This window comes from Rhipicephalus microplus, chromosome 5 (assembly GCF_043290135.1).
Source record: "Rhipicephalus microplus isolate Deutch F79 chromosome 5, USDA_Rmic, whole genome shotgun sequence".
Classification (NCBI taxonomy): Eukaryota; Metazoa; Arthropoda; class Arachnida; order Ixodida; family Ixodidae; genus Rhipicephalus; species Rhipicephalus microplus.
Window position 1 is genome coordinate 72,232,435 of NC_134704.1, and position 27,352 is coordinate 72,259,786.

The following is a 27,352-nucleotide window of genomic DNA, read 5'->3' on the forward strand; positions in this document are numbered from 1 at the left end:
TATGATCGACCTTGCGACTTCTACGGGGTTTTGTCGCAGCAGCCGAAAGCGCCGAAGTCCGAAGCGACCCTAGTCATTCTCGTTTTTATCGGCGCACTGCTGGAGCTTCAGCGATTGGCAAATTTTGCAGTGAGGTGATGAGTGTGTGTTGAAAGTGCTACCCACACTTCAGGAACCATGCACTCTTCGGTGGGGAGAATCGTCTCCGATGTCTTCAGTGGACACAAGGTAAGCGCGATATGCTCGAAACCCGACTCTGAGAAAAACTTGTGTCCGTGTTGTTGTTTGTATTTGTACGGCACCCACTTTGTTGAGGAAAGCTGCGATACCTCCTCATTTGTTCTACCGACGCTCGCTTTTGGAACGCCTGAGTCTTTTGTATCATGCGGCCGTGGCAGAACACACCCTTGCCCAAAGCCAATGAAGATCGCCGGTGGAACGCTGTGTTCTCGTATTGTGGGTTTTACAAGCACCAGAGTGATACACCTTAGCTGTGCTTGTCATTTCATTTAAGACAGTTGTTATAGAGTTGCTGTTGCCCAAGGGCATATTGCGCGCCAAGTTCGAGTTGCGGGTCATAGTTTTTTAACAATTTTAACCTGTTATGGTTTCGTCTTCTCTTGCAGAGGTGCATCTTCGCGGTTATTAGCAAGCGAAATGCCTCCGAGGCTACCTTCCAAACCAAGGTAACGGCACAGAACTTACTTTCTCCAAGTTAGTGTTCCGCCGCATTTTATTTTCTTTTGCTGCTATCTCCATGTGTATAGTTTCACGTATTGAAGGGGGTTTCAATTGAAGATTTAAGTAAGAACATGTAACCAAGTATTGCATGAATAAGTTATGCATGCGAGGGTGGTTTCACCGACACATCAGCTACAGAAGCTGCATCAAGTGGTAATAGGTAATTGGGAGTGCTTCCAAAGAAGTAACTGAACTCGATCAGGTGGCACGGTACACGTTCACTGTGGACACTTAAATAGCCGATTTCGGGATCTTTGTGCTTGCCCATGGGCTATAACCTCTGAGAATTTCTGCTATATTCTCCTTCACTACGCATGAAAAGTCATTGATTAAAGTTGTTTGTGTGCCAATAGTTTTACAAGGTGCGCGTCTTAGGGGTTCTCCTCGTCAAAATGTTAGCTCCAATCATTATCTTTGTTCAATGGCAACATATTGCTTGTATGCCTTCATCTCCCGCAAAACTGCTGTTTCGTATAAATCATTATTCACGCATGATGCTGTAATTGCAGCCTTTTTTCAAAAAGTCATTGCTTTGTAATGTGTGTTAAGCCAAAAAGATGTAGTAAGCTTCACCCACCTAGCATCAGCATCTCTGGAGCGATCAAAGCTGTAACTAGTTTAATTCGAGCTTTGCAAAGCTTAGCACTGATTAATTCGAGGTTTGCGAAGCTTAGCTCTGAACAATGCTCAAAGTGTTGTTGTTTTCTAATCAGAAATGCACTTAGTAAACATAGACACAGTACGGAACAAAAAAAAAAAAAAAAAAAACTAGACGCATGATGTCAAACATGCTTTTTTTTTGGTACTGTGTCTGTGTTTTAAAGTAGTCCACCCTTGGAAGATAAATGAGCACCAACTATACCACCTTGTAGTTTTTCTCAGTGTCCATCTGCTTTTTTTTTTTTTTTTTCATTGTATGGTAACACATTGTCTGTTGTTTACTGAAAGCCATACAAGCTCCACAAGTTGGACAAGGGACCATCGACCGACGTTAGCTGCACAAGAGAGGATGGACTGAAGTTTTACAGGCAGATGTTTGCGATTCGTCGTTTGGAAGCGGCGGCAAACAGCTTGTACAAATCTAAAATCATCAGGGGTTTCTGCCACCTGTATTCTGGTCAGGTAATAAAATGTTTCTAAATACGTATATGACAGGTATTCAGAATTACCTTTGCACACACAGTCAGGGGGTGAACAAGACAAAACATTCAAGCAAGAGCTCTGCAATTGAAGAAAAATGGCTAGCATAACACGAATGTTTAACAAAGATGTCATTGGCTAAAGTCATGATATTGCACCGCAAAGTTGAATTAGATCACAGATAAGGTTTATATCTCTAGCACGGTATTTATGTTCTTTTTTTTTCATTCTGAACAAATTTTGTTATTTCTATTCTAATTACCTTCCATTGATGCACTTGTTTTGTGAATGCTGCAACAGTTGGAGTTGTGCAAGAAGCAAATCATAGGAGCCCTGAGCTTTTGAAATTCAAATTTAATAATGCAGTGAAGTATGACTCATCTATTTAACCTCTTTGTTTGCAAAGGCACTTCGTAGTTGAGCTGGGGATGGTCTTCCTTATAGACTTCACATCAGCTTTGCTCCTTTCTAATAGTGTAGTGGACAATATGAAAATAGTTTCAAACTTAGTCTAGCTGATAGAATGAAACTTTTTCTTTGTTATTTTTGTTGCTAGAATGCATTTCATCACATACTAGTGTTGGTAAATAAATTGACATTAAAATTATAATATACCTCTTCGGAGTCTTAGCAACTTAAGTGACATAAATAGCTATTAAATTGCCCTCGTATCTAGGAACTGGCAGGGGCATAGCCAGGAATTTTTTTGGGGAGTTTTCAACCAGCCTTTCTGTATGTTCACATTTGTATGTGCATCTGTATATAAGGTGTTTTTCAGGAATGTGTGCAAAATCCTCAAAAATCAAGGAAAGGCAATATTTGTTTGATGCCTTCACAATTACTTCTGTAACCATAGGAATCTTAAGATGGCTAAAGACATCATGTGGGACAGTAATTAAAAAAGTTAATTATCTTTCTAAGTGGTGTAGTGAAGTGGTTGTGTCAAATAGGAGAATTGAAGTCGCTCTTGTAAAAACTTATTGCAGCTTTGAGATTTCGATAAAGCACCCTCTAGTAATACTTGTGAAGTGATAAAATTCAACAGATTTCAGCAGCGAAACCGTTACGTGGAAGAGTGCAACTGGCCATATTCTCCTGAGACATCCAGATTGAGTGAGCATTGTTACATAAACGATCAAGAGGCTTCAGTGTGTGGGTCTGCAGGCGGCATCTTCAATTATATCACACATGGCGTTCACGAACATGGAAGAATTACCTCTGTAATCATTGTCTTCGAACTGTGACGTCACTTTGGTCTTCTGTTTGTTGTGTTCATCTGTTTACTGGTTTTGTCTTTAAATTTTATCGAATTTCATTACGTCACAACTACTTTAGGCCACTAATGTTATGTTTCAAAGCTGCGGCAGGTTCTTCGCATGACTGGCTTCAGTACTCCGATTTGACATAACTGCCTAATTCTGCCAATTGAAAGGTTAACTAGCATTTTAACTTACTTCATTACTGTCTCAAATGATGTCTTAAGCCATCTTGAAATGCCTGCAGCTATAGAAACAGTTATTGTGAAGGTATAAAAAAAATATTGCATTTTCCAAATTTTTTGTTGATCTTCGGCACATTTCCTGAAGCACCTGGTATACACATGCAAAACTGAAAGTGTTTGGGTGAAGGGAGGTGGGATCTTAAACCCCACAACACTTGGCTATGCCAATAGACATCAGCATTAATGGTTTGCCCCCTTTTTATTCCAATGCAAGTATATAGATGCCTTCATTTGTTGCTTCTATAATCATAAACAAAAAGATCATTATGTGTTTTCAGTTAATGTACAGTCTGTTTCAGTCATAAACACAAAGGTCATTACGTGTTCTCAATTAGTGTACAATCTGTTTCACACTAAGCAGAAAATCTCGGAGCACATGACATTGTGGTGTGGCCAGTATTGCAGTCACGTGCTGGCAGCGCTCACTTAGTACAGATACTTGAAGGGCGTAGTGTTGAGTTGTGTCACCTGTTACTGTGGCTTGCCACTGCAGCACTGGCCTCACCGTGATGTCATGCGCTCCGAGATTTTCTCCACGTGTGAAACTGACAGCACATTAATGTGGCTCTTCTATAACCGCGGACAACATTTCTTGGCAATGAAGGAAAGGCCAGGGAGCCAAAGTGGGCGTGTTCCACCGCTGCAGACTACAATCTCACAATTGCGCATCTGTGTCCAATGTGAAAATCATAAAAAAAACATAACTTCATTCTCTCTGGGGTGTTGTTTTTAAAGAGACACAGCATACACCAAGGAGGCATTCATAGTTTGTTTTACTCTATGCAGTGTCACTTTGCATTTTTGCAAGTGTGAAAACAACGCACGTTTTGTGTGCACCTCACAGTCAAAATGGCATCTTCATCTTTTGGTGAGCACTCGTCGCCCTCCAGCTCTTTCGATCACTCAGCGAAGGAGCTTGTGACGAATTTCACTCCCAAGTGTCTGTCTATGCAGACGTAGCAGATTGCATGTGGCATTATTATTATTAGAACACTGTCATCATTTGAAATGGAAGCCAAACCAAACTACTTCGCGGAGGAGTACACACGCAGTAGCTTTGCCATCATAGGTTTCCCTTTATTGCCAAAAAAAAAGTTGCCCACAAGTATAGGCAAAGCAAAATCTCAACATTTCATAATGCTTGAGAGGATTTGCCTTTTCTTTTTTCCTGTTTCTACTGGGCATTGACTTGCCCTATAATTGGCGACTTTTCCTTAGATATGTGGGTTTTGGGCCACGACATAGTTTTGAATGGGTTCACACATGAATGCATCTGGTTGATAGTTAGTAACTTTAGCAGCCAGTGGAATTTACACCATTAAGGCGCACGACCATGTACCAATGTTCGTGCTCCCTGGTCTGATGACATTACCAGATGAGAACATTTCTGCAGAGGCTGGTGCAGTATTCCTCTTGAGAGGGGGTGGGAATCAAATGTTTGCCGCAACGTCCCCCTTTCTGTTTAGTCAACGTATGGGGCCAATTTTGTGCCCCCCTCTCTCAGGTTACTAAAGGGGGGAGTTAACTGCCCCTTGGAGGCACTCTGCTACTGTTGTTTGATCATTTGGGCAGGGCCTTCTCTTCCTTCATAAGTTCTTTTCTGGTGATAATACTCATGAACATTGTGGGAATTCTCTAAGCCCTGAAATATGTGCAGATCTGCATTTATTTTTGTCCCGTTTTAAACACAGTGACAAGAATGCGATGTAGTGGGCTTTCGTAGCTTCAGTCTCACTATTTTGTAGGAAGCCTGTGCAGTGGGCATGGAGGCAGTCCTCGAGAAGGGTGACAGTGTCATAACAGCGTACCGCGCACACGGCTGGGCTTACCTGCGAGGCGTGAGCATACCCGGGGTTCTCTGCGAACTAACTGGTGAGCCTGAACATATTCATGTTTTGTGTACTTGTTAACCAAAGAGCTTCCTACTTGTCAGTCACTATGCACAAGTTTTATAATGGGCATGAAGGAGTGAATGTTAGGCTTGTGCGAATATTCGAATGCTCCGAATATTCGAACGTATAGTTGAGTATTTGAATTTGCTTCGATTCGAACTTAAATTATCGAATATGATCTATTCGCAATGAACGAATAGGTGTATATTAATCCGCATGTTATTGCTTCTAAAGGTGGTTTCACTGCAATGTAAGGGTGCCAAGCAGTGAAAATATCTATCCAGGGAAAATTTGCTTTGCCGCGAAGCTTTTCTTCTATTTTAAAGAGGCCCTGCAACACTTACTGTGTTCACAAAACGCTGCCAATGGGTAGTCGAGGCTACCGAGAATACGCGAGGCAAATATTGTAGCGCAGCACGCGGCCTGTAATTCACAATGAATTTTCAAAGCTAAAAGTTGCTTTCTTCTCTCAGTAAATGACACTACAAGCTCAAAAATCACTTGTCATAACCAAGCAGGAATATACAGCTCTGGTCACAGCCATTGGCTGATTTGAGCATGGCGTTCTCGTCCTTACCGGGGCCGTCGCTTGTCCACGAGTATGTGCGCAATTGTACCGAACAGCCGTGTATTCGAGAAAAAAAAAGGGTGCTCAAGGTCACGAGGTGCGTGTGACATTTTTTTTCGCCATGCCATTCCTCTTGCTTAGCTTCCAGCTATTTCATCAGGTTGAGAAGAGAGAATCTAATTGCAACATGCAACAAGTTTTTGGAACTCCGCTCGTACTGGACTGATTCTAGAAACTTGCGGCAGTAAATTTGTGAGGCAACAAGCATGTTTACTGGCTCCATGGCTACTTGAAAAAGTGTTGCAGGGCCCCTTTAAAAGAACATGCTACCCTCGAATCAATTCTTCATTTTACTAAGCTTGTTATGAAGACTTATAGGATCCAAGTAAAATAAATTTTAAAACATTAAGTATCTTTCAGGTTATCACTCGCATCCTACCGAAACTACTACTCAAGGTTGTTTCGACTTCCTTTAAATGAAAAAATAAATGGCATTTGCATAGAGCCCCTATTTCAATTAAAAAAATATTGTGCAGGTTAGTTGGGTCATGATAAATATTTCCTATTTTTTTTATATTATACATATCGTTCGAATTTGATTCAAAATTATTTGATCAAAATCACTATTCGCTTCAACTCGCTTCGAACCAAAAGTTCACTATTCGCACAAACCTAGTGAATATACACCCAAATATCCAGCAGTTCCTTACTTTGTTGACACTGGCTACTTGTATATTATAAGAAAAATAAAATGTACAGTTGATTTGATTTGATTGATATGTGTGGTTTAACGCCCCAAAACCACCATATGATTAGGAGAGACGCCGTAGTGGAGGGCTCCGGAAATTTCGACCACTTGGGGATCTTTAACGTGCACTCAAGTCTGAGCACACGGGCCTACAACATTTCCGCCTTCATCGTAAATGCAGCCGCCGCAGCCGGGATTCAATCTCGCGACCTTCGGGTCCGCAGCCGAGTACCTTAGCCACTAGACCACCACGGCGGGGCCGGACAGTTTATTGCACAGCAGTCTTATGCAGAAAAAAAAAAATAATAAAGAACCCAACTTTTTCGTAATGTTATGCACCAACACAAACTTCTGGACTTGCTCAAGCCTCAAAAGCATCAGATATCACCATGCTTAAACTAACATTCTTTTCAGTATTCTCTTGTAGTTTGTTTATGCATGTGCTCAGGCTACTGTGCTCAGGCTCAGGCTTGCTGGGATCTGGCGTAGCTATTGATTACACTTAATGAACATGCTATAGTGGAAAAACTTTTTTCTAAATATCATATGCACTTGTTAGAATTGCCAGCAGCGTTTGGTGTTAACCTTTTCTCTCCTGTTGACAATCATAGTCGTAAGATTTTGTACCAAAATGATCGATGGCAAGAATACTTGTCGCCAACGAAAATTGGTCCAACATGAAACCAATGACAACACTTGTCTTTGTTGTGTTTCTGGAAGGGACATGGCTACACTTTTTCATGCTTGGCTCTCATTTTATAGCCATCTTTCATTGTATTGCTGTGCAGTGAAGCCACCTTCTATGTGTCCCTATTTACGTAATTAGTGAAATAAAGTAACGCCAATGAATTGATATAATGGTACTGTTTTATGCAGAAAAACGAACTGCTACGAATAATGCCAAAAAAAATTGTTTGAGTAAGTTTCGTACAATTTTCTTTTTTTTATGATAGTGAGAGGGTTAAGTCCTTGGACTTTTGTGTAAACATTGTTTTCTCTTTCTGGGTTAATGGCTATATTTTGCATGGGCTGTTAGCATTTTTTCTACATCATAAATTACATTAGCTCATTGTTTTGGTTTGTGATTCCTCCTGCAATGTATCTATTCTTGCATTGCTTAGTTTACTTGTATGCTTACCAGTGAATGTGTTGTAGTAGCTCTGCAGAGACACAGTGCCCTTATTCTCCTTTGGTTCTTGATTAAGCTAACCAAGTAACTGTGCCTTGTGAGAGGTTCTGAAAATAAATCTCATCATTATGGTTCTAAGAATCTTGAAGATTTACCCCTCATTCATTCCTTATACACGGCCAATGGTTCATTCCATCAGTATATAGTAGATGGATGGGCAAAAATTGCCAGTAATTGGATGTGCTTGAAATATTCAGCCTCCGTAACTGACCCTTGTTTAACTGATATGTAGCTCCGTGACTAACTCATAAGTGATCACAAGAGACCCGGCCCTACGTAACTGACCCTTGTGTTAGTCTGTTCAACTTTGTCATATGACTGCATGATATATTATGCGACAAGTTTGTGTGTAATAGCGTGACAATACTGTGCAGAAAGTCCATTTGTCATCGGTGGCTTGAAGTAGACCTGAACCGCATAGAAATCCACTTGTTCTGTTTCTTTGCAGGACGAGAGCCGGGCTGCTCACGAGGCAAAGGAGGCTCCATGCATCTCTACTGTCCCGACTTCTTCGGAGGGAATGGGATTGTTGGCGCGCAGGTATGAAATAACGGTTTGTTGATTGCTGTACAAGTGGCTTCAACCTTGATGCGAGGCTCGCAAAGCTGTGTGGAAACTCTTGTTTAACATAGTGTGCTAGGCCTATGTCTGGAATGCCTGTATGCTGCCTGCAATGTGGCGCACGTTCCTCTTCTTTTAATCTAGGTGGCTGGGTCATGCCTGTTATGCAACCATTGCTAGAATTGCTGCTTTTTCTCTCTTTGAATTGTTGTATGTTCATGATAGTACCGTAATTACTCGAATCTAACGTGCACCTTTTTTCCGATTAAGCGAGTTCATAAATCGCATGCGTGTTAAAATCGAGTGCGAAAAAAAAAAAGAATACCGTCATTCTATTGCCATCGGCATTTCCAAAATGGCCGCCCTCTACGTGCTTCGGCATGGCGCGTTGGCCATTTCTGCCTATGCGTTTCCCATGTGCGGCACTTCGTACGTGTGCTGAGGAGTTCGTCATCTTGTAGTGCATTAGCATCGACGGCATGGAAGGGCCGACTCCAGAAACTCGACGAGTGCACCACGATGCTGCTTTTAAAAGAAAAGTCATCGCATGTGCCGAAACAGACGGAAATCGGGCCGCATCGCGGTCGTTCGGAGTTCCCGAAACGTGCGTGTGGGGCTGTGGGGACGCTCCCGAAAGGAGTCGTTTTCCTGAGTAGTGTGATGGTGCGGGCCAACGAGAAAAATTGGTGCGCGTTGCAATCGATGTCTTACTTTTTTTTTTCTTCGTGAAAACCGAGTGTGCGTTACAATCGAGGGCGCGGTAGAATCGAGTAAATATGGTAATAGCAATTCTTTATGCGCAAGGTCATCATGCAATGGGTCTCCATGAGTGTTACGTAATTTATATCAGACTTGCTCACAGAAAGTTATGTAAAAAAATAAATTAATTAGAAAATAGGAGTTGTATAGTGCATGTGATATCTTTTGATGTGACATTCTAAAGATATCACATCAAAAATTATTTTGTATTTAACCGATACTCAAAGGAGCCATGCAACACTTTTCAAAATAATTGTCTAATGACTTTAATAAAAGAGCCCATTGCCTCACAATTTGAGTGCTGCAAACAATTTTTGTATTTGTCAAGTACGAGCGGAAGTACAGGAATTCAAAGTGAACAGTGATTTGCTTCGAGTAATTTCAGAATGAATTCGAAAGTAGTAGATTTCACATACTATATATAAAAAAAATTACACCGTCTCCTGCTAAAGGGAACCATGTGTAGATGCAAAGCAATGGTTGCTATCGCTTACACTGGTGGCAATGTTAACGCTCGTGCTCATTGTAGCATTGTGCAGAAGAAAAACCGGGGGAGTTGCAAAGCATGCAGTGATAGACAGTTGTTTCCTACTGGAAAATTCCAATCGCTGCTAATGGGCAATGAGAGACAGAAGACTTCAGTTGGACACAGAGACTCTCAGTCCACTTTTCGTTAATGCGCATGCTGCGAACTTTTATTGTTAATCAAGGCACCAGAGAAATCACCCACCAGCACTACCTTGGAGGTCAAATTCAGTGCCTATATATACAAGGGGGCCAGTGAACGGTTATGCAGCGTGAGCAGCTGTTTTTTTTTTTTCAATCATACAGATGCTGTCGAAGCAGTGCCACTCAGTCAGTAGGGACAGGGACAGTGTTTGAATATACCATAGTTGAGTGCTTACAGGGCTCTAAAGCATCCACAGTTTATTTTAAACACACTCGCTAGCAGATGCTGCCTGTGTCGGCATTGGGAAGCGAGAGAGGGGAGCATAGGAGAAATGGGAGAGGGAAAGGGGCATGCATGCCCAGTAAGGGTGGTCACGCCACACACCGGATTGAGCTCAGTCCTAAGACACTTCACATCTAAAATGAGCGTATTTGTTATAACTGAACTAACGGGCTCAATATTTCTAAAATTAAAACGAGGCATGTGGGTCTTTTTTTTTTTGTGTTAAAAGGAAGTGATGGGAACTCGAATAATAGCAGGATGTGACTTTCACTAGAATTCAAGTGGTTACCTGGGAAATACTTTAGACTTTAAAATTCACTGTACTTAGTGCATATAAGCCGATTTGAGAAGCTTTTACACTTAAAAAATTAATTCGAATGTGTGGGTAATAAGTTCATTTAACCTTGAAGGGGGGCTTCGTGGCAGTGCAGATTTTTTTGGTGGGTGGGTGGTGGTACTTTTGCATAATACTTTTGAACAGTGAGTGTCTTCACGGCACAGCATTCCTCCGCTGCAGTGAAACCATCATTAAAAGAGGGGGTTTACATTCGGATTTATTCATTCATTTCGAATACTTTGAACTTTAGGATGATTCAAATTTGTTTTATAGTGAATTTGAATACATTAATATTCGTCCAAATGTTATAACTGCCTGAATATTTGCAAAAGCCCAGATGCGCCCCTTCGTCAGCGCATGGCACAATCTTGAGCACTTTTCATGTTTTTTCCAAACGCATGGCTCACTTTCAGAGTGATTGCAAGTGTGTGCATGCGCACATGGCGGCATCTCGCGGCGTTCGCATAACTATGCAGGTCACGCTACTTATGTCAGCCAACCACTGTGGGCATTTGGTATATGGTGCAGTGATTTGGGTACCATATTTACATGAATATAATTCGAGTTTATTTACAGATTTTTGCTAAAGTTTACCCTTACATAGCGATCGAATACAGAAATTCTTGTTTTTCTTCCTGTGACACAATGAGAAATCGCACATCAAGTTAGAATTGTGGTCACATTGCAGTTGAGTAACTACGGCGTATGACATCATTTGTCTATGGAAAAGCGAGCAATTCGTAGCTGACATTTAAAATTAATTGTAAGATTAAGGCCACATGCTGTGGTATATTGTTTGGCTCACGTGTTCTAACGATTCTCAACTGATTATCGGCGGAGTTTTCTGATCATGCTGATGAAATATTGCAGGGTCCCTTCAATTTATAATTTAATCAGCTATGCTTCATTAGTTATCATAACTTAGGTGATGTACCCAAGTTAATGCACAATCTCTTGTCTGCTGTGGCTGTGGTTCACAATGGTCAGTAGTTACTGCTGTGTCTCAGGAATCATTGGAGACCTTTGTCCTGAACAACTGTGCAATGTCACTGAACAACTATGCACTTGCACCTTACAAATTACAAATTAGAGGCTGCTTTGACTTGCCTGAATGCATTAAAGCGACACTAAGAGAAAAACTGTTTGTTGCGTATTAGTACAGGACGATTCCACCATCCCAAAAACGCCACTTATACTGCGAGAAGACGCCTGCTGAGTGAGAAAACGTGCAAAAAATAAATTCGAGTGGGCACACCACTTTAAAATTGCTGCAACAAACAACGGGATGTCACAGATTTTGACAGTATCTAATGTACGTAACGAATTTCCTAATCGGTGAAAATTGATTAATCGGTGAAGATTGAATTCATCTCTGAGGGGCCATAGACTTAACGTACCAAGTTTCAGAAAATGTCATCCAGTCAATGTCGTGAAAATACGAAAAATACATCTTGAAATCGGTGACATCACGTGCAGAGATTTCAGCGCGAAACTTAAAAATGAAACCTAAACCTCGATTTTCTGCTCCAGTAACGAAGTTATGAGTGTGAAAATTTCTCAGTGTACAGTTTATTTATCTAAATCAAGTCGTTGTTTCGCTTCAGTTCCTCTTTAACATGCTTACGTTACGGTGCTCTGCTGCTGACTCTAAGGTTGCTGGTTTCACCCAGCCGCGATGGTTGCATTTCGGTGGAGGCAAAATGGTTGAGGCCCGTGTGCTGTGCGATGTCGGTGCATGTTAAAGAACACCAGGTGGTCAAAATTTCCGGAGCCCTCCACTATGGCGTCTCTCATAATTATATCGGGTTCTCAGGATGTAAAACCCGAGATATTATTATTGACAGGCTTAGGTGTTTTATTGGAACACCTCAACAGAGGCATTGTGTCGTCCCTTGAAGGTCCCACTGGGAGCCGGCGTTGCTCTGGCCCACCAGTACCTTGGCACGGACAGGGTCTGCCTTACGCTTTACGGGGATGGTGCAGCCAACCAAGGCCAAGTGTTCGAGGCCTACAACATGGCTAAGCTATGGAACCTGCCCTGCATTTTCGTCTGTGAGAACAATGGCTTTGCCATGGGAACGAGTGTAAACAGAGGTGCTGCCTCTACAGACTACTACACTCGTGGAGACTACATCCCGGGTCTTTGGGTGAGCGCACGCTCGTGAACTCAGCTTGTTGGCTCAGCGATGCATTTTCGAATGAGATTAAGCTCAATGCTACAGTATTGTGCCATTAGCAAGGAGTGCGTAGGTTTGATTATCGGTAGAGAAGATGAAACGGAGAAAGGCATTAAATCCTAATATGCTCATGCAGCTATTTTTCAAGGTGTATGTCAAAGAACCAACCTCAGGCGGTTAAAACTAGTTTTGAGTTCTCCGTTACAGCATGCCTCAAAGTCATGGCGGATAAGGCACATAGAAACCCCAGAAGCTTATACTTTTTTGAAAAGTTCATAGATTGCGGTGTGCACCAGAATGTTCAGTGGTCGACCTTGTGCGTTACAATAAAACTTGTGGAGACGCATGTCTTCGCTGTCACAACCAAGCTTGCACTGCTGACCATGCAGGCTAGTCCTGTGGTAATGTGTTGTTTATTACACTGTGCTTGTTTTTCACATGAAAGGCATTGATATTGATAGCAGTGTACAGCTGGTAGCTTTACCGGGAGTGGACGCTTCAGTAAACATTTGCTTACTGATAGAGATAAATGTAGAACCACGAATGCATAAAAAAACATGAGAAATTTTACTCAATTACTATGAGTCAGGCTTGTCTTTGTTTCAGTTGCCATGTGACGAACAACATAGAAAGAAGAAAGAAAATGGATCACATGTCCCCTCGCTTCAGTGTATTGTCAGAACTTCAAGATAAGGCAATCAGTTCTGAGCGAGTTGCACTTTCTAGTGCCAAAACCTTGTTGTCTTTTTCTTTTTTTTCTCTGTCACGATGAAGTAGAGCAGCATGCACAGAATCACCAGTTTTCTTGGCTCCACCTCAAACTTGATTTTGCACCCACATCATGTTGTGTACTTGGGCCTAATCGCTTTTGACCTTTATAAAAAATAGTGCAACATTACCTACACAGACAGTGATCTTTTGCCTAAAGTGTTTGTCTCTACAATTTCTATCACAACAACAGAAATGTGGTGGTGCTTGTGTTCTTGTGACAGCTTACACATGTTACTGATGTTCCAGTTTTCTTTTCATCCTTTCCACCAGCCTTCACTTATTCTTTATTGCAGCTGGTTATAAAAATAAATTCGTTCACCACAGTTTTGAAATTAAACGAGCACGCCTTCTCTTACATTACTGCCTGGAATTACGGACACGGACATACACAACTTTAATGCCAAAACGTATTCACACTTTAATACCAAAACAATCACTGTGGTTATGGCTTAGTATGGGCAGTACTTAGCCAAGCAAAGCTGTTTTTTGAATGTGAGCCCCGATTTCTTAGTGTGCTCACAAGCTGGCATTTTTTGCTGCTGTTTACATAGGTGGACGGCATGGACGTGCTGGCCGTGAGGGAGGCTACTCGGTTTGCCGTGGACATGTGCCGCAAGGGCAAAGGGCCCTTGGTCATGGAGGTGGAAACTTACCGGTACTACGGTCACAGCATGAGTGATCCTGGGACAAGGTGTGTGAAAAGTTTTACGTGAGACGTTGTGTAGTCTGGGGATTGTGAGTGGCGCATCGAAAGCTCAGTAAAAACCAGCAGATAATGAAGCCAAAGAAGGTCTAGGGGGTGCTAACAAACCTCTCTTGGGGTACGTCACAGCGTCATGTCACCGGCGTGGGGCAATGGTGGAGGTCGCCAAAACAACCCCGCTTCTGGCTGAGTGTAGTACAGTCACGTGGTGCTCGAGGCGCTGCTTCTTTTTAAAGCTTAAACTTCGCCTTACTTTTGCCAGATTAGCTGTGGTATGTGTCAGAGAACATATACTAGGTGTGTTATAAACTGCGTGATGAAAAATTTGCGCTGCTGGCTTGGCTGTTTATCTTGGAGTAGTGAACCTACATAGTGTCCTGTGCGAGGAACAGTGGCACTGTCTTTGAAAATGTGCCATGTTTACTGTGGCGTGTCATGTGCGTTGAGAGGCATCGATGGTATTGGTTCACCTGTACGGGTGGTGCAACTGAGAATATCGTGTGTGGTGTGTGAATAACGATGCATCTTGTCTGCAAAACATGGCCTCTCATTGTGGGCCAGTGGCAATGACTGGTCGTCGACGAAACAACGCGATCTGACGTACTAGTGAAGGTAAAAATGTATTTGACGCGTTCGTCTACAAGTGCGTATATCTCAGCAATTGCACTGAATGCGAAAGAAAAAATGGCATAATTTCAGGGCTGGAAGGTACAAATGCGCATAAGCTATCATCATGTTTCAGTATTGCCAAAGCGGCATGTACACTTTGGCACAGGGAATACGCATACCCAGTAAGCATGATTATGAATGCCAATCAGTGCAACTGACAGTAGAGGACACCGAGTACTGAGACTTGCAACTTGAATGCATTGTGAACACCGAGAGCGAAAGCCAGGCCAGTGAAGTTCCCCCAGACATGCGTAAAGTGCGCGGGATTGCAAAGTTCAGCACTCTGTCTTCTTTCTTCTGTCTTCTCCTGTCGGTTGCGCTGATTTGCACTCGTCATCATGCCGTAGGGGGGAACTTCACATTAATTTTCACGGGGATTTGTTAATCTCAGTCTAATGCATGGCAGAAAGTGTTTCATTGTTCTTTTTTTATTCATTATCGATCGCAATTTTGTGCTGTGCATTAGAACCTTATCTGTGACCTCGAGCACAGCAGCTCAAAACCATGTTGCCACCAATACTGCCCCTCGTTTAACACTGCAGTGCAGATATTGCGACGAAAGTTAAGTACATTCATATCCATGCCATGGAAGTAGTATTTCTCCAAGCGCCAGTCACCGTGAAAATGCACATTCGCTTTCGAAGTGCATTAACTTCTTTTTAGATCTGGTATGTACGACGAGCAAATCACAGTAAGCACGATTCTGTTAAAAGTGACTCTTAAAGCTTTGACATAAGAAAAATCGATTCGTAGAAATTTCTGTGAAAGGAATGCAGACACGCAGTGCTGCTATGCAGAAAGATTCCCCTGGCGGAACTTTTTTGCCAGCCAGCGCCTGTTCCGAAGTTGGGAATTGTGAGTGGAGTACTTGTAGGTGAAGTCAAACTGTTTTGTTTACAAACCGGGAGATGTCTATTGTACTGTTTTAGTGTGTTGTAGTTGTTGTGATGTATATGTGAAAGGTGGATGAAAAGACTTGCTGCTGGCAGGAACCGAACCTGCTACCTGCGGATTATGCACCCGATGTCTCTGAGCTACGGCAGTGGTTGTCTCCTCGTCCGTGGTCGTCCACGCGTGGCTTGGCGTGGCCTCCAATATTGAAGTTTAAAAAGTCACACACTGACCACGTCTAGCTGTACCAACTTCATGCTTACAAGATGAAAATAATGTACGCATCCTTACAAGATGAAAATAATGTTCGTATGAGCCACCAATATTATAATCCACTTACCCCGCTCTTGTTTGTTCTCGACAGACAAGTCCACTATACCGATACCATTTATTACAATATATTGGATATAACAGTGAACAATGATGGCACCATCTGCTTTTGTGTGCTGTCTACTGTAAAATAAACTTTTAAATATGATGCGTAAGTGCGGCGATATTGTATACAGTTAAACCTCGTTATAACGAAATTGGAGGGCCGCCGCTATTTGCTCAATATAACCAATATTTCGTTATAGCCATAGTGGGCATTTACCGCAAATGTTATGCACTGTGCTTACCCCAAAAAAATAGCGGGCGAAATAGCATCCCGCCGCACGGTGGTATGCAACAAAATAACCGCATTCCCAAATAAAAAGGAAAAAGTCATGCACCTGTTTTAATGCACTTCAAAATACACGGCTTGCATTTCAGGCAGACTTAGCTGCAAAGAAGTCCGTAATTGGACGTTGATGCATCTCGCTGATGCGAACGATGGCTCGCTCAGCTGCGGCCCAATGTTCAAGCCATCCTCGCCGCCCTCATGAGCGCCGGAGTAGCGGCGCAGTACGTCCACCGCGTCTAATGCCTCCGACGCCGTCGGCACGTTTGTCTCCTGTTCGTCGACAGAGTCATCGTCACTGGTTTCGTTACGATCACTGACAGCGCGCACAATATCGTCGTCTGGGTGCTGCTCCGTTGCCACCACTTCCGAGTCCGCACTCACATAGTCGCAAAACGACTCGCTGTCAGGCACGACACCGGCGTCACGAAGTGCCGTCCATGATGCAGCGGCTTCGTCTGATGTGGCAAAACCATCCGGCACAGTGGGCTCGTCTGATGGCTCATCGCTGGCGTCTGGTGCGGTGGCAAATAAGGCGTGTCGAAAGCAGTTTGCGATCGTGGTCGCCGTCACACTCATCCACGCCGCCTGAAGCATTTCGAGCGCAGCGTACAAGTCAACATCGGTGTCTCGCTTCATCCTCATGTTGAGCAGGAGCTTGTCTATCACACGCTTGCGGTAACCTGCCTTCAGCGACATAATCACGCCTTGGTCAAGCGGCTGTATTTTTGCTGTGCAGTTGGCAGGAAGGAACAGCAGCTCGATGTTTTGAAGCACGGCAGCAGTATGGTGGGCGGTGCAGTTATCTAAAACAAGGCACACCTTGCGGTTCGCCTCTGCCAGCTTCTCGTCCCATTCGCAAAGCCATTTTGAAAAAATCTCCCTGTTCATCCAGGCTTTGCGATTGGCTACGTACTTGACTGGGAGCTGCCTCTTCCCCTTAAAGCAGCGAGGGGAGGCACTTTTGCCAATTACGAAAATTGGCAGCTTCTCAGAGCCGGTCATGTTTGCACAAAGTAGCGCAGTGATCCGCAGCTTACTTTGTTTGCCACCATGGCAGGGCTCGCCTTTGAGGGCTAACGTCTTGTGCGGCAACATCTTGAAAAAGAGAGAGGTTTCGTCCGCATTAAAAATATCCTCCGCGCTGTATTTTTCTAGCAGCCGCACGATGTTTTCTTTCGCCCACTTGGTAGCCTCTGCTTCGTCGACAGATTGCGATTCGCTGCAGACCGCTCTCCCGGCAATGTCGTGGCACTCCTTGAAGCGTTGGAGCCAACCCGAACTTGCTATGAAGTTGTCATAGCCCATGATGCAGGCAAAGTCTCTCGCTTTTCTTTGCAGTAAGGCGCCGCTCACCGGCAGATTCACGGCCCGCATGTCCAAGAACCATTTAAAAACGGCCCTTTCGACCGCTTCAAAGGCAGGTGCCCTCATCCTCTTAGCGCTTCCTTTCACGCAACGTGCAACAGCGTCGATGATCGACTCCTGCTTGATCAAGATGGTTGACAGTGTGTTCGTCGATACGCCAAAGTCTCTTGCCACATTGCCTTTCTTAGTCCCCGATTCGACGGCTCTTATCATAGCCTCCTTCTGATCTAGCGTTATGCGCTTTCGCTTCCCGCCTGGCACATTCATGTTGCTGGAATCACGAGCGCAGCACGATAAAAGTTAAGGCAGAAGCGGTCGAAAAAGAGAAGAAACACGCACGCAAAAGCAACGCGGCTCACGTCGGCGAGCGAGAACACTTGCAGAGAAAGTGACTGTGAAGAGGAAGGGGCAGAAGGGGCGCTCTTTTGCACTGCCCTCTAGGAACTGGTTACTCAAGGGGAAGGGAATATGTAAGATTAGGAAGCGTGCCTCAGCGCCATGAGAAAGGGGAGAGGGAGAATATAAAGAAGACACAAAAGGAAAGAAAAGAACGAGACGTTCAAGGAGCTGCGGAGCGCTCCGCTGTCGGTGGTAGCCAAGCGGCGCACGTGCAGCGACCTCTCCTCCGGAAACAGCGCGTGCCGTCTGCTTTGCGCGCGTTGCTGGAGGTCGCGTGGCGGGAGTTTTGAACTGCTAAATACAGTTCTCGCGTTGCGCGCCGTCTCAAATTCGCGTTGTGCACTGTCGTGACATCGGCTCAAAATTTTACTTCCTAACAAAATTTGTTTGTTATATCCCATAACAGGCTAATTTTGCCTCGTTAAAATGAGGCTTTTAATACATTGGTTTGTATGGGGACTTTCAAGGGGAATTAGGATTTGCTCGTTATATCCATTATTTCGTTATAGCCCATCTCGTTATAACGAGGTTCAACTGTATAGCAATTGAATCCAACTACAGCGCACGCCACAAATTGGTCTTCGCACCGACCGCGCCGTGCTGCGGATGGGGGTGATAGTGACGACCCCGAAGACGCGGTTGAGCAGCCCACCCAGGCACTGTCATCACAGGAGGCGCAGCAGATGCTACAGTCCTTCCGGGACCTTGCTTTTGCGAAGGACCTCCTGCTCACCTACATCAAGCACCTAGATGCTCTTGAGAAAGATGTGCACCAGCTTTACGCAAAGCAATCAAAGCTGACATACTATGCCTTTTCTGCAAACATTTAGTGTATAGTTGACATGGGTTGGCAAAAATTCTGCAGCTCATTCAGAATCACCCGTGAAATATATTTTGCCCTTAGGAGTCAAGACTCGGTTGGACTGAGACTCGCCAAAATTTTCCTGAGCTGGACACAAACTCACAAAAAGTTTCATCTGGACTCACTCAGTATCAAACTCACTCGCCTATTACTCACACAGACTCTCTCAGATTCACGGCTCAATCTGAGTCTGAGTGAGTCAGAGTGAGTCAACTCATGGGTCCGTAAGTCTAGAATTAGCTTCTCCGACCATGGTGTCAATGCTCTTTAACACCAATATCTGACGTAATCGGTGCTCTTCTTGACCCCTTTCGATTAGTACCTTCATATACGAGGTTTTAGTGGTAGCAGATCAGCAAGGGCATCATTTTTGAAATAGATGACAACATAAAATATATTTATCAAGAACTTCTCTGGGAGAGTTGGCAGGGTAGAGGAGTACAAGGCACCCCCTTATGTGATTCATGGCTCTGATCAATAAATATTGAAATGGTATATGATAGACACTGTTTCTGAATACTTGTAGGTAGATGTGAGTATAAACACAAATCCAGGTAAGCCTCATAGTAATGCCGAGGATGAGTTGATAGGACCATAGGTCGGCAAACATTAGTGGAACTCACTCAGTGCTACTCAAGAAATATATCTCGCGCTTCGAGCTCACTTGGACTTGCCAAAATTTTACTGAGCCAAACTCGCGCTTGCTAAAATTTTGTTCAACCGGACTCACTCGAACTCACTCGCATCTCGATCTGAATCTGAGTGAGTTCAAGTGAGTCGACTCATGAGTGAATTCGGCGACCTTTGCACTACCTTACTTGCATGCAATTAAGATGTTTTCATCGCTCTTCCTTTTTTTATTTTTGTCAACCCACTTATAACAATTATTCGTTATAACGATGGGATTTCTTGGGAACTTTAACATTGTTATAAGTGGACTGCACTGTATAGTCTACATTGCATTTCAAATTGAGGGAATTATTTACCGACATGTGTCAAAATAACACCATATTCCTAGCTTTTATATTTATGATGATCCACATGATCAGGGGCCCGTTACATTCTAAGAACAGTGACACGCTAGGGAGGGGGGGGGGGGGGTGCTATATTTGTAATGCTAAAATAATCGCCATTTTTTAAATCTTTTTTTGCCTGACACAGCACACCTGGTACTGCAACATCACAAGCATTGAGAACACTATAAGCACACCATTGCATATTTGAAAGGAAAATTGAAATTGCCTAGCTTTCAATGAAGAAAATGCAAGCAAGCTAGAGGACAATTCCTGTTGCGTGACAGAGAGATTCCTCAAAGATTGTGACAGTTTTAAAAAAATACGAGAACCACATTCGAAGGGGCACAGCGTGGTGCAGTGCCTCCGCGTGAAATGTGGAAATGAATGAGAGTTTAAAATGCATGCAGCTCAGTGCTACACTTTGCATGGAATTTTCAAGGAGTCGCTACAACTGCTGTATACTATGCAAAATTTAGTGTATCCAGATTCGACTGTTGTATGTTCAAGAAAGCCTCTGTTACTGATAGCAAATATCATTTGGATTTATTTTAAAAAGTTGCTGTGGTCGATCCAATGAGTTTCATATTCACAGAGTGAATGATGATCAGTGGGACGAAACTTCAAAGGGCTTTATAGATAAACTGTATACTGTCTGTCTGTCTGTTCATTCATCTGTCTTTTTTTTCGTACGCCTGCGCCTGCTGAGTGAGTCATCGAAGTAGGCGGTCATGTACCATGAGCTACGAGGGACAGACTCGCGGCTTTAGGAGCTTTGACCCTAAAAAAGAGAACTACTGCTGTTTTGCTGCCCATTCCTCAATCCTGAGACTTGGAAACAGCTGTATTCATGATCCAGATCACTCAAGAGTGATCTCTACCAAGGTTTTAGGTACCCTATTCATCTGGCTTTGAAGCCAGGTATCCTCATACTATCTCCTCTTCTGTTTATCCGAACAGCAGCTAAGCATCTTTTCATTTTTTCATCTAATGTCTGCTGTTTGCAGCTATCGTACGCGAGAGGAAGTACAAGAAGTGAGGCAAACGAGGGACCCCATCACTCACTTCAAGGACAAGCTCATCAGTGCGCAGTTGGCTACAAGTGATGAGATAAAGGTAGGTGTCGCACTACGCGCACAGCAAGAGACCTCTTGGAAAGTGAGACAATTTTTGTTCTTGTCACAATATCACTTGGAGAAATGCCAGGCTCCAATCAATCAGCAAGATAGTGAGTTGGGCCAGTTGGTGTACGTTCATGTTTGAAAATTTTTGTTAGGTGCCCCAAAGAACATGGACAAGAAGTAGACAAGACAGCACTCACTAGTAAGGGCTGCCCTGTCTACTACTTGTGAGTTTTTATTGGTGTTTTAACCAGAATTCTTAATAAATTAGCTGCAGTTGTTTTGTGTTTCGTTTTCATGAAACTCCCTTGCGTATAACGTGCACAAACTATGTGGCAGATTCGAGCTTAAGTCAGAATGTAAGCTTTATGCAAATTTTGACGTGAAGTTGACTTTGCTGCACTGCTTCATTGTAATGTAAAGAAGGTGGCTCGACAGCAATATGTGGGGATTGTTGTTTTATTTTAATTTTTCCGAAGTTTAGCTTATTGTGTGGGTTATAAGCAGGGGCAGGTTATTTGTGGGAAAATATGGCATATTATTGTTAACAACAGTTTAGGCCCATCATTCTTGTTTTATGCGGGATTTTGATTTGTGGCCTTGAAATAGAGGCTTTTATGTCAAAAAGCACAGATAAGTGTCATGTAATGGACAAAAGTGTGAATCGTCAACTGTTCTTTAAATATGCAATTTATTTATTACACCAAAGATGGGAGAGGTCAGAATGCAATCCACTAGTATTTACCAATGAAACTGGTTCAGAGATACATTAACACTGACCACCTGTGCTGGTAAACCGAACATAGTATGTTGGATACAAAAAATTGGGTAGTACAGTAATAGTACTATATGGTTCTACAGGTTGTACTTGTAATATAGGGGGTCATTATTTCATAAAAAAAGGTCGCACAAGCCAAGAGCTCCTGCGCTGCAAGATGAACAGAATAAAGGATTTTCAGTTTAACGAAGTCTAACTTGATTCACGCTAAACTTGAAGGTAGTAAATACCAAAGTAACCCATGTACAGGTAGCTACATCGTATTCGTAGCATTTAAGGAGGTTTGGGACAAAGTGTGGGGGAAAAAAATGTAAACTTGAACATACTAATGTTAATGAATCAAATTCTTTTCATCAAACTCTTCTAAAACATGTAGAAGCTGTTTCTAGATGTTGCCTGGACGTAGATGCATAACCATCATTGTTGCCTGTAGCTGCTGAAGTGTTACATTGGTAAGCAACACTTCAGCTGTTGCTTACCAATGGTAAAGGTTCAACTACCAGCATGGAGGAAGAAAACCGTTTGGAGGGACAATTGTACATTGTGATCGAAAGAAAGAAAGGACCAAATGTAGTACATTTAGGCACACAAGCACCATTGCTTGCCTTCATTTTCTTCATAGGGACATGGCTTCTGAATTTATTCTTGCATTTTCGATTTCTTTGTAGCATTTTAAAGTTTGTTGTACATTATCACATGGGTTTCTGCTTCCATCTTACTGTATTTACTCAAATGTAACAGTTTTCTTTTTTTTTTTAGAAAAGATTGTGTGGGCGCTAGTTGGAACATACTGTAGGCAAAGGCAGCACTACGAAATGGAGAACAGGAAAGAACTGGACTACACAAAGCGCATCTAGCCCCACCGCGGTGGTCTAGTGGCTAAGGTACTCGTCTGCTGACCTGCAGGTCGCGGGATCGAATCCCGGCTGTGGCGGCTGCATTTTTCATGGAGGCGGAAATGCTGTAGCCCTGTGTGCTCAGATTTGGGTGCACGTTAAAGAACTCCAGGTGGTCGTAATTTCCGGAGTCCTCCTCTGCGGCGTCTCTCGAAAATAATGTGGTGGTTTTGGGACGTTAAACCTCACATATGAATCATCAACAAAGCACAATTAACAACTGAATTTATTGAAACAGAAAAGCGAAAAGGGGAGGAGGATGGAACGTGTGTCGTACAAAGGAGAGGGCACTGATGGTAAACCATGCATAATCCTGCAGAGTTGCTACTTATGTAGCGAAGCACGTGCATTTATCAAATTCAATATTTACATTTTTTCTGCTTCTTACCTTTATCAAATATGGCACAAGTGCATGATAGTGCGCATGTTTCACTGTACAGATAGCAACCCCTGAAAGATCATGCGCAGTTTGCCCTCACTGCCCTCTCCTTTATATGTCATCTTTCTCCTCCCCCACTTTTTGACTTTTTCGTTTAAATGAATCCAATTGTGTAATGCGCTTTGTCTGAAGAGTCCAGTGTCTTTCTCCATATCTTTGCTATTTTAAAGTCAGCATTCATGTTACAATTGAATACGGAAATTCTATTTTTCATCTTGGGCATAATCGAGAGCCTTCTCTTGTGTTACTATTGCGGTCACGTTTTGATCCGGTAAATACAGGATTTCGCTTGTTTTCCTTCGCCTCTACTCAATCCTACAAACTTGTGATAATTCTACAGTATAATACGAGTGTTTATTTTATCAACAGCCCCTCTCTTTTTCAATGTCTATAGAGGGCTGTAAACTAGTACATATGGGTAAATACATGACTAAATAAGCGGCGATACACTGAAACCTCAATTTAACAAAGTTGAATATTAAAGCAAATGAAGTTGTTTATATCTGAAAATTTGTTATAAAGATATATTCCTAACACTATATTTCTTGTAAGACTATTCTTAGTTTATTTCGTGTGTCTCTCATAGTCATATTGTGGTTGTGGGACATTAAGCCCCACTTATGAATCATTAGTTCACTTCATTGAAACAGAGATTTTGTTATATGGGGGGTTTATTATATTCAGTTTTTCTTGATGACTACATTTGAAGCTGCGTTGATCATATTCGTAAGTTTTGTCACCATAATTTGGTCTTAACAGGGGTTTGCTTCAATGACACTGCGCACTCTTTTTTTTTTTTCTCCTCAATTCGCAGCAACTAGAGTCCGAGGTGAAAGCCGAAGTGGAGGCTGCCACGGAAATGTCAAAGACGAGCCGGGAAGTTCCGCTCGAGGAACTGTACGCCGACATCTATGTCAATCCGCTGGTCGCGAAGATTCGTGGAACCACTCCGTTCACGGAACACAAGCACATGCGGATTACGCAGCCATTCAACCTCAAGTGACGCTGCTGCAAGTAGTGACGATTCTCTAGGGTTTATTATTTATTGCCCCAGCATTTTCTTTAATCCCCTGCCACACTCACTCTCCACTTTCTAAATGTATAATTTCGTCTTAGTCTTTTTTATACACATTTGTGCATTTTGTACTTTAATGTTTATTCCTCTTTTTTTGTTGCTCACTTGAAGCCAACGCTTCTCAAGCAGTCCCCTGAAAACAAAGCATCTGTGGAGAAGACTTTTCACTTAGCTATTTTGCCAGTCAAAAACATAATAGGTGCAGGCATTGGTGTGAAAAATAAACAGGCTGCCCCCTTATACTGTTGCTACAGTCACATTGTACATTATTTGCCTACTTATTTCTTTCTTACGTGGTGTCATCATTTAGAAACTTGACTTGACTTAGCCATTTCTGTTCTTTACTGACAAGGAAGATGCCAGAAACACTGAGGTAATGTTGAATCAAGTAATCATGCTGCCTGAAGTAACTGTATCAATTTAGGTTGTAGTGTATTCCTGCACACAATCGCTTTAGTTAAGGCAGTACCACGCTTAAAGGGGCCCTTTTAACACTTTTCACGACCTAATTGTTTACATGTTTTTCTAACTGGTTGCTTATACTGAAGGCTTAAGAGGTAAGTGCTGCAAGAACGGCAGCGATAGGGCCACGCAGTGCAAAGTTATTCAGCGTAGAGATATCAAAGTACAATGAAATGGATGCATGCCCTTCGCGGGCTCACCTGATCGTGTTTCCCTCGCCCTGTCATGTAGGAAGGCTGTACAATGAAATTAATTGAAAGCCCTACCCTATGGAAAGCTTGCCTGCCATATTGCTCGTTATTCCCAATGTATTGAGGACTCCGTTGTGATGGTAACAAATAATGTAGTACTTGAAGAGGGAACGACACTTGCGAAACGAGGCAGCTTGCGAACGCTTCTACAATGTTTTGTAGCTTTACTGATCTTTCTTTTTGCAGTGGCGTCTATCAACACCCTTACATTTTCTTTATTTTTTTTTTCAAACAACGGTGCCTGAATCGTAATCCAGCGCATTTCCTCCAGCACCATAGCGTTTCGTGCTTTCTTTCACCGACTTTGCAGTTTTTAAGGTGGAAAAGTCGGAGAGCTTTGCTCTCTTCCGGTTTCAGGGAAAAACCATGCTAAATAAAAAGGAAATGGAATAGTAATCCGTATTCTGATGTGATGCTGCGGTAACATTTAACGTTACATTTATGCAATCACAGGTCTGTGCCTTTTATTGTCATTTCCTCTCGCAATACTTCTGGCGAGTGCCACTACGAGTTGTGCAGTCAGCACTGATGTTTTCAAGCGTTATATGGCCCCTTTAAAGGGACCTACAACCAATTTTCATGGTGCCCAGTTTCTTTTGTGCAGCTGAAAGCTTACCTGTGAGAATGTCTAATCGCAGAACGGTAATGTGGAAAACGCTGTGAAACATTTTTATTCCGAATTTTTTTGCCTACAAACACGAGAAACAACCCGTGGAGCGAACGGTGAGCACGAGAGCAGTTCGTGTTCAAGAATGACAGTTTGCTGCGAATGCATACACAGCCCATGCTTGCGTCATGGCTTGGCATATTTTGCTGGACACTACAAAGGCAGCACCACTGCTCACCGTGCGCCTCCTTTTACCTCTTAAGCAGCGAAAAATAAAAAATGGATAGATAACATGCATATCCTAATTTTTAGGACTAATTGCGGCACGCCTGAGAGCATCAGAAAACGTGACTACGTACACCGAAGTAATCGACTTCACATTTACAGCTTCAAGGCTCTTCCACTGGGCTGCGCGACATACCAGTTTTTGTTAACTTTAAACACTGCAGGGGAACTTCGGTTATATGTCCCTCAGTTTTGCAATAACCTGCACTTTACAACGAATGGGTTTTTGTCCTGGCAAAATCCCCATAGAAATAACGTATTGAAAAATCTTCATTATACGACGCAGTCAACCCCTCATTATACGACGACAAGGTTCTATGTGATGTTGCATAAGTCAGGAAGAAAAAAAAAACACCTTTCCTGGAATCAAACGTCGACCAAATATTCATGATTGCAAAATATGAACTTGTGTTCCCCTAGGTTCACGATTGGAAAAGTAGAGTGAGACAGGATGTCTTCTTGGAATGGAAAATTTATTCTCCTGGAAGTTCATGTGCTTCTACATACGCCGCGATGGCATGCGTATGTATTCATGGTCATTACCTAGCCAAGCTCTATCCAGACAGAGTAGCTTCAGCCAGCCAAAAAGCTGATATTTTCATGTTTTTGCTCCGTGGAAACTATTCTTGGTCGACATACAGCTGATCTCCTCCTTTTTCGCACTCGCAGTCACAGGCTTGCGCACACATAAGGGCGCGACGCATTCATTTTCACCGTGCAAAATTATTTTCACTTGACGTCAACGTTCATAATAACAGGGAGACATCACTAGCTGCATTCCGCAAGCCAACAAATTATAATGCATACGAAAGCATTATACGCCAACTCGTGGTCTGTCGCCATTAAGGGATAGCAATGACAATGTGGCTGACTCCTCTGACAAGAGGATGTTGGCAACACGGTTTCGCTTTCGTTTTCACGCTCAGGCTGTTTATCCGTAGAAAGATGCACGTTGGATTCGACTTTTACTAAAGGTTCAGAATAAAGATTCGCTCCCACCTTCTCTAACTAACTAATGCTGCCATCAGCTGTCACTGACAAGAATTGTTTAATCTACCTTCCTTTCAGAGGCACAAGGTCGTGCCGTGGGCTTATTCGGGTGGTCTGTACCCGTTTTTTGGGCAAGGCTGAGTGTCGCAGCCTATAATCTTAATTTTTGATTATATGACTCCCGGATTATACGACAGTTTTACCTGGTTCCCTGAAAGTTGTATAATCAGGGTTCTACTTTATGTCTAGGAAGACAGCTAAAGTATACCAGACTAGAAGTGTCGGTTAATACTGAATTTTACCAATTCATCAAAATGAAATTCAAGATACGTGCACGCAAGTATAAAAGCGCATCCTAAAGGCCAACTCCGGCAATTTTTCGAACATGTCAAGGTAATGCTGTTTATATGTTCCTGAGACACTCTTGTCATGAGCCCGATAGCTGAAATGCTCAGGAAATTCAAAAATAATTTTTAATAAGCAAAAGATGTGCAAAACTGAAACCCGACTGAGCGCCCTGTCTGCGTATGATGTACTATTTGGTAAGAA

The 27,352-nt window shown here is 42.8% G+C and overlaps 1 protein-coding gene across 1 annotated transcript; it reads left to right on the forward strand.

Moving 5' to 3' along the window:
* The first annotated feature begins 28 nt into the window (after window positions 1-28).
* On the forward strand, window positions 29-24,448 carry LOC119174428 (pyruvate dehydrogenase E1 component subunit alpha, mitochondrial-like). Its single transcript, XM_037425320.2, has 9 exons — window positions 29-228; window positions 627-686; window positions 1,690-1,863; window positions 5,128-5,254; window positions 8,228-8,319; window positions 12,287-12,535; window positions 13,888-14,027; window positions 20,907-21,015; window positions 23,948-24,448. The coding sequence occupies exons 1-9, from the start codon at window positions 178-180 to the stop codon at window positions 24,134-24,136; spliced, it is 1,191 nt and encodes a 396-aa protein (XP_037281217.2). The 5' UTR covers window positions 29-177; the 3' UTR covers window positions 24,137-24,448.
* Window positions 24,449-27,352: the final 2,904 nt, after the last annotated feature.

Coding starts and splice junctions, on each gene's coding strand:
- LOC119174428 (XM_037425320.2), top strand. CDS start 178: ATGCACTCTTCGGTGGGGAGAATCGTCTCCGATGTCTTCAGTGGACAC. Junction 12,536..13,887: donor ACTACATCCCGGGTCTTTGG/GTGAGCGCACGC, acceptor CTGTTTACATAG/GTGGACGGCATGGACGTGCT. Junction 21,016..23,947: donor CTACAAGTGATGAGATAAAG/GTAGGTGTCGCA, acceptor CTCAATTCGCAG/CAACTAGAGTCCGAGGTGAA.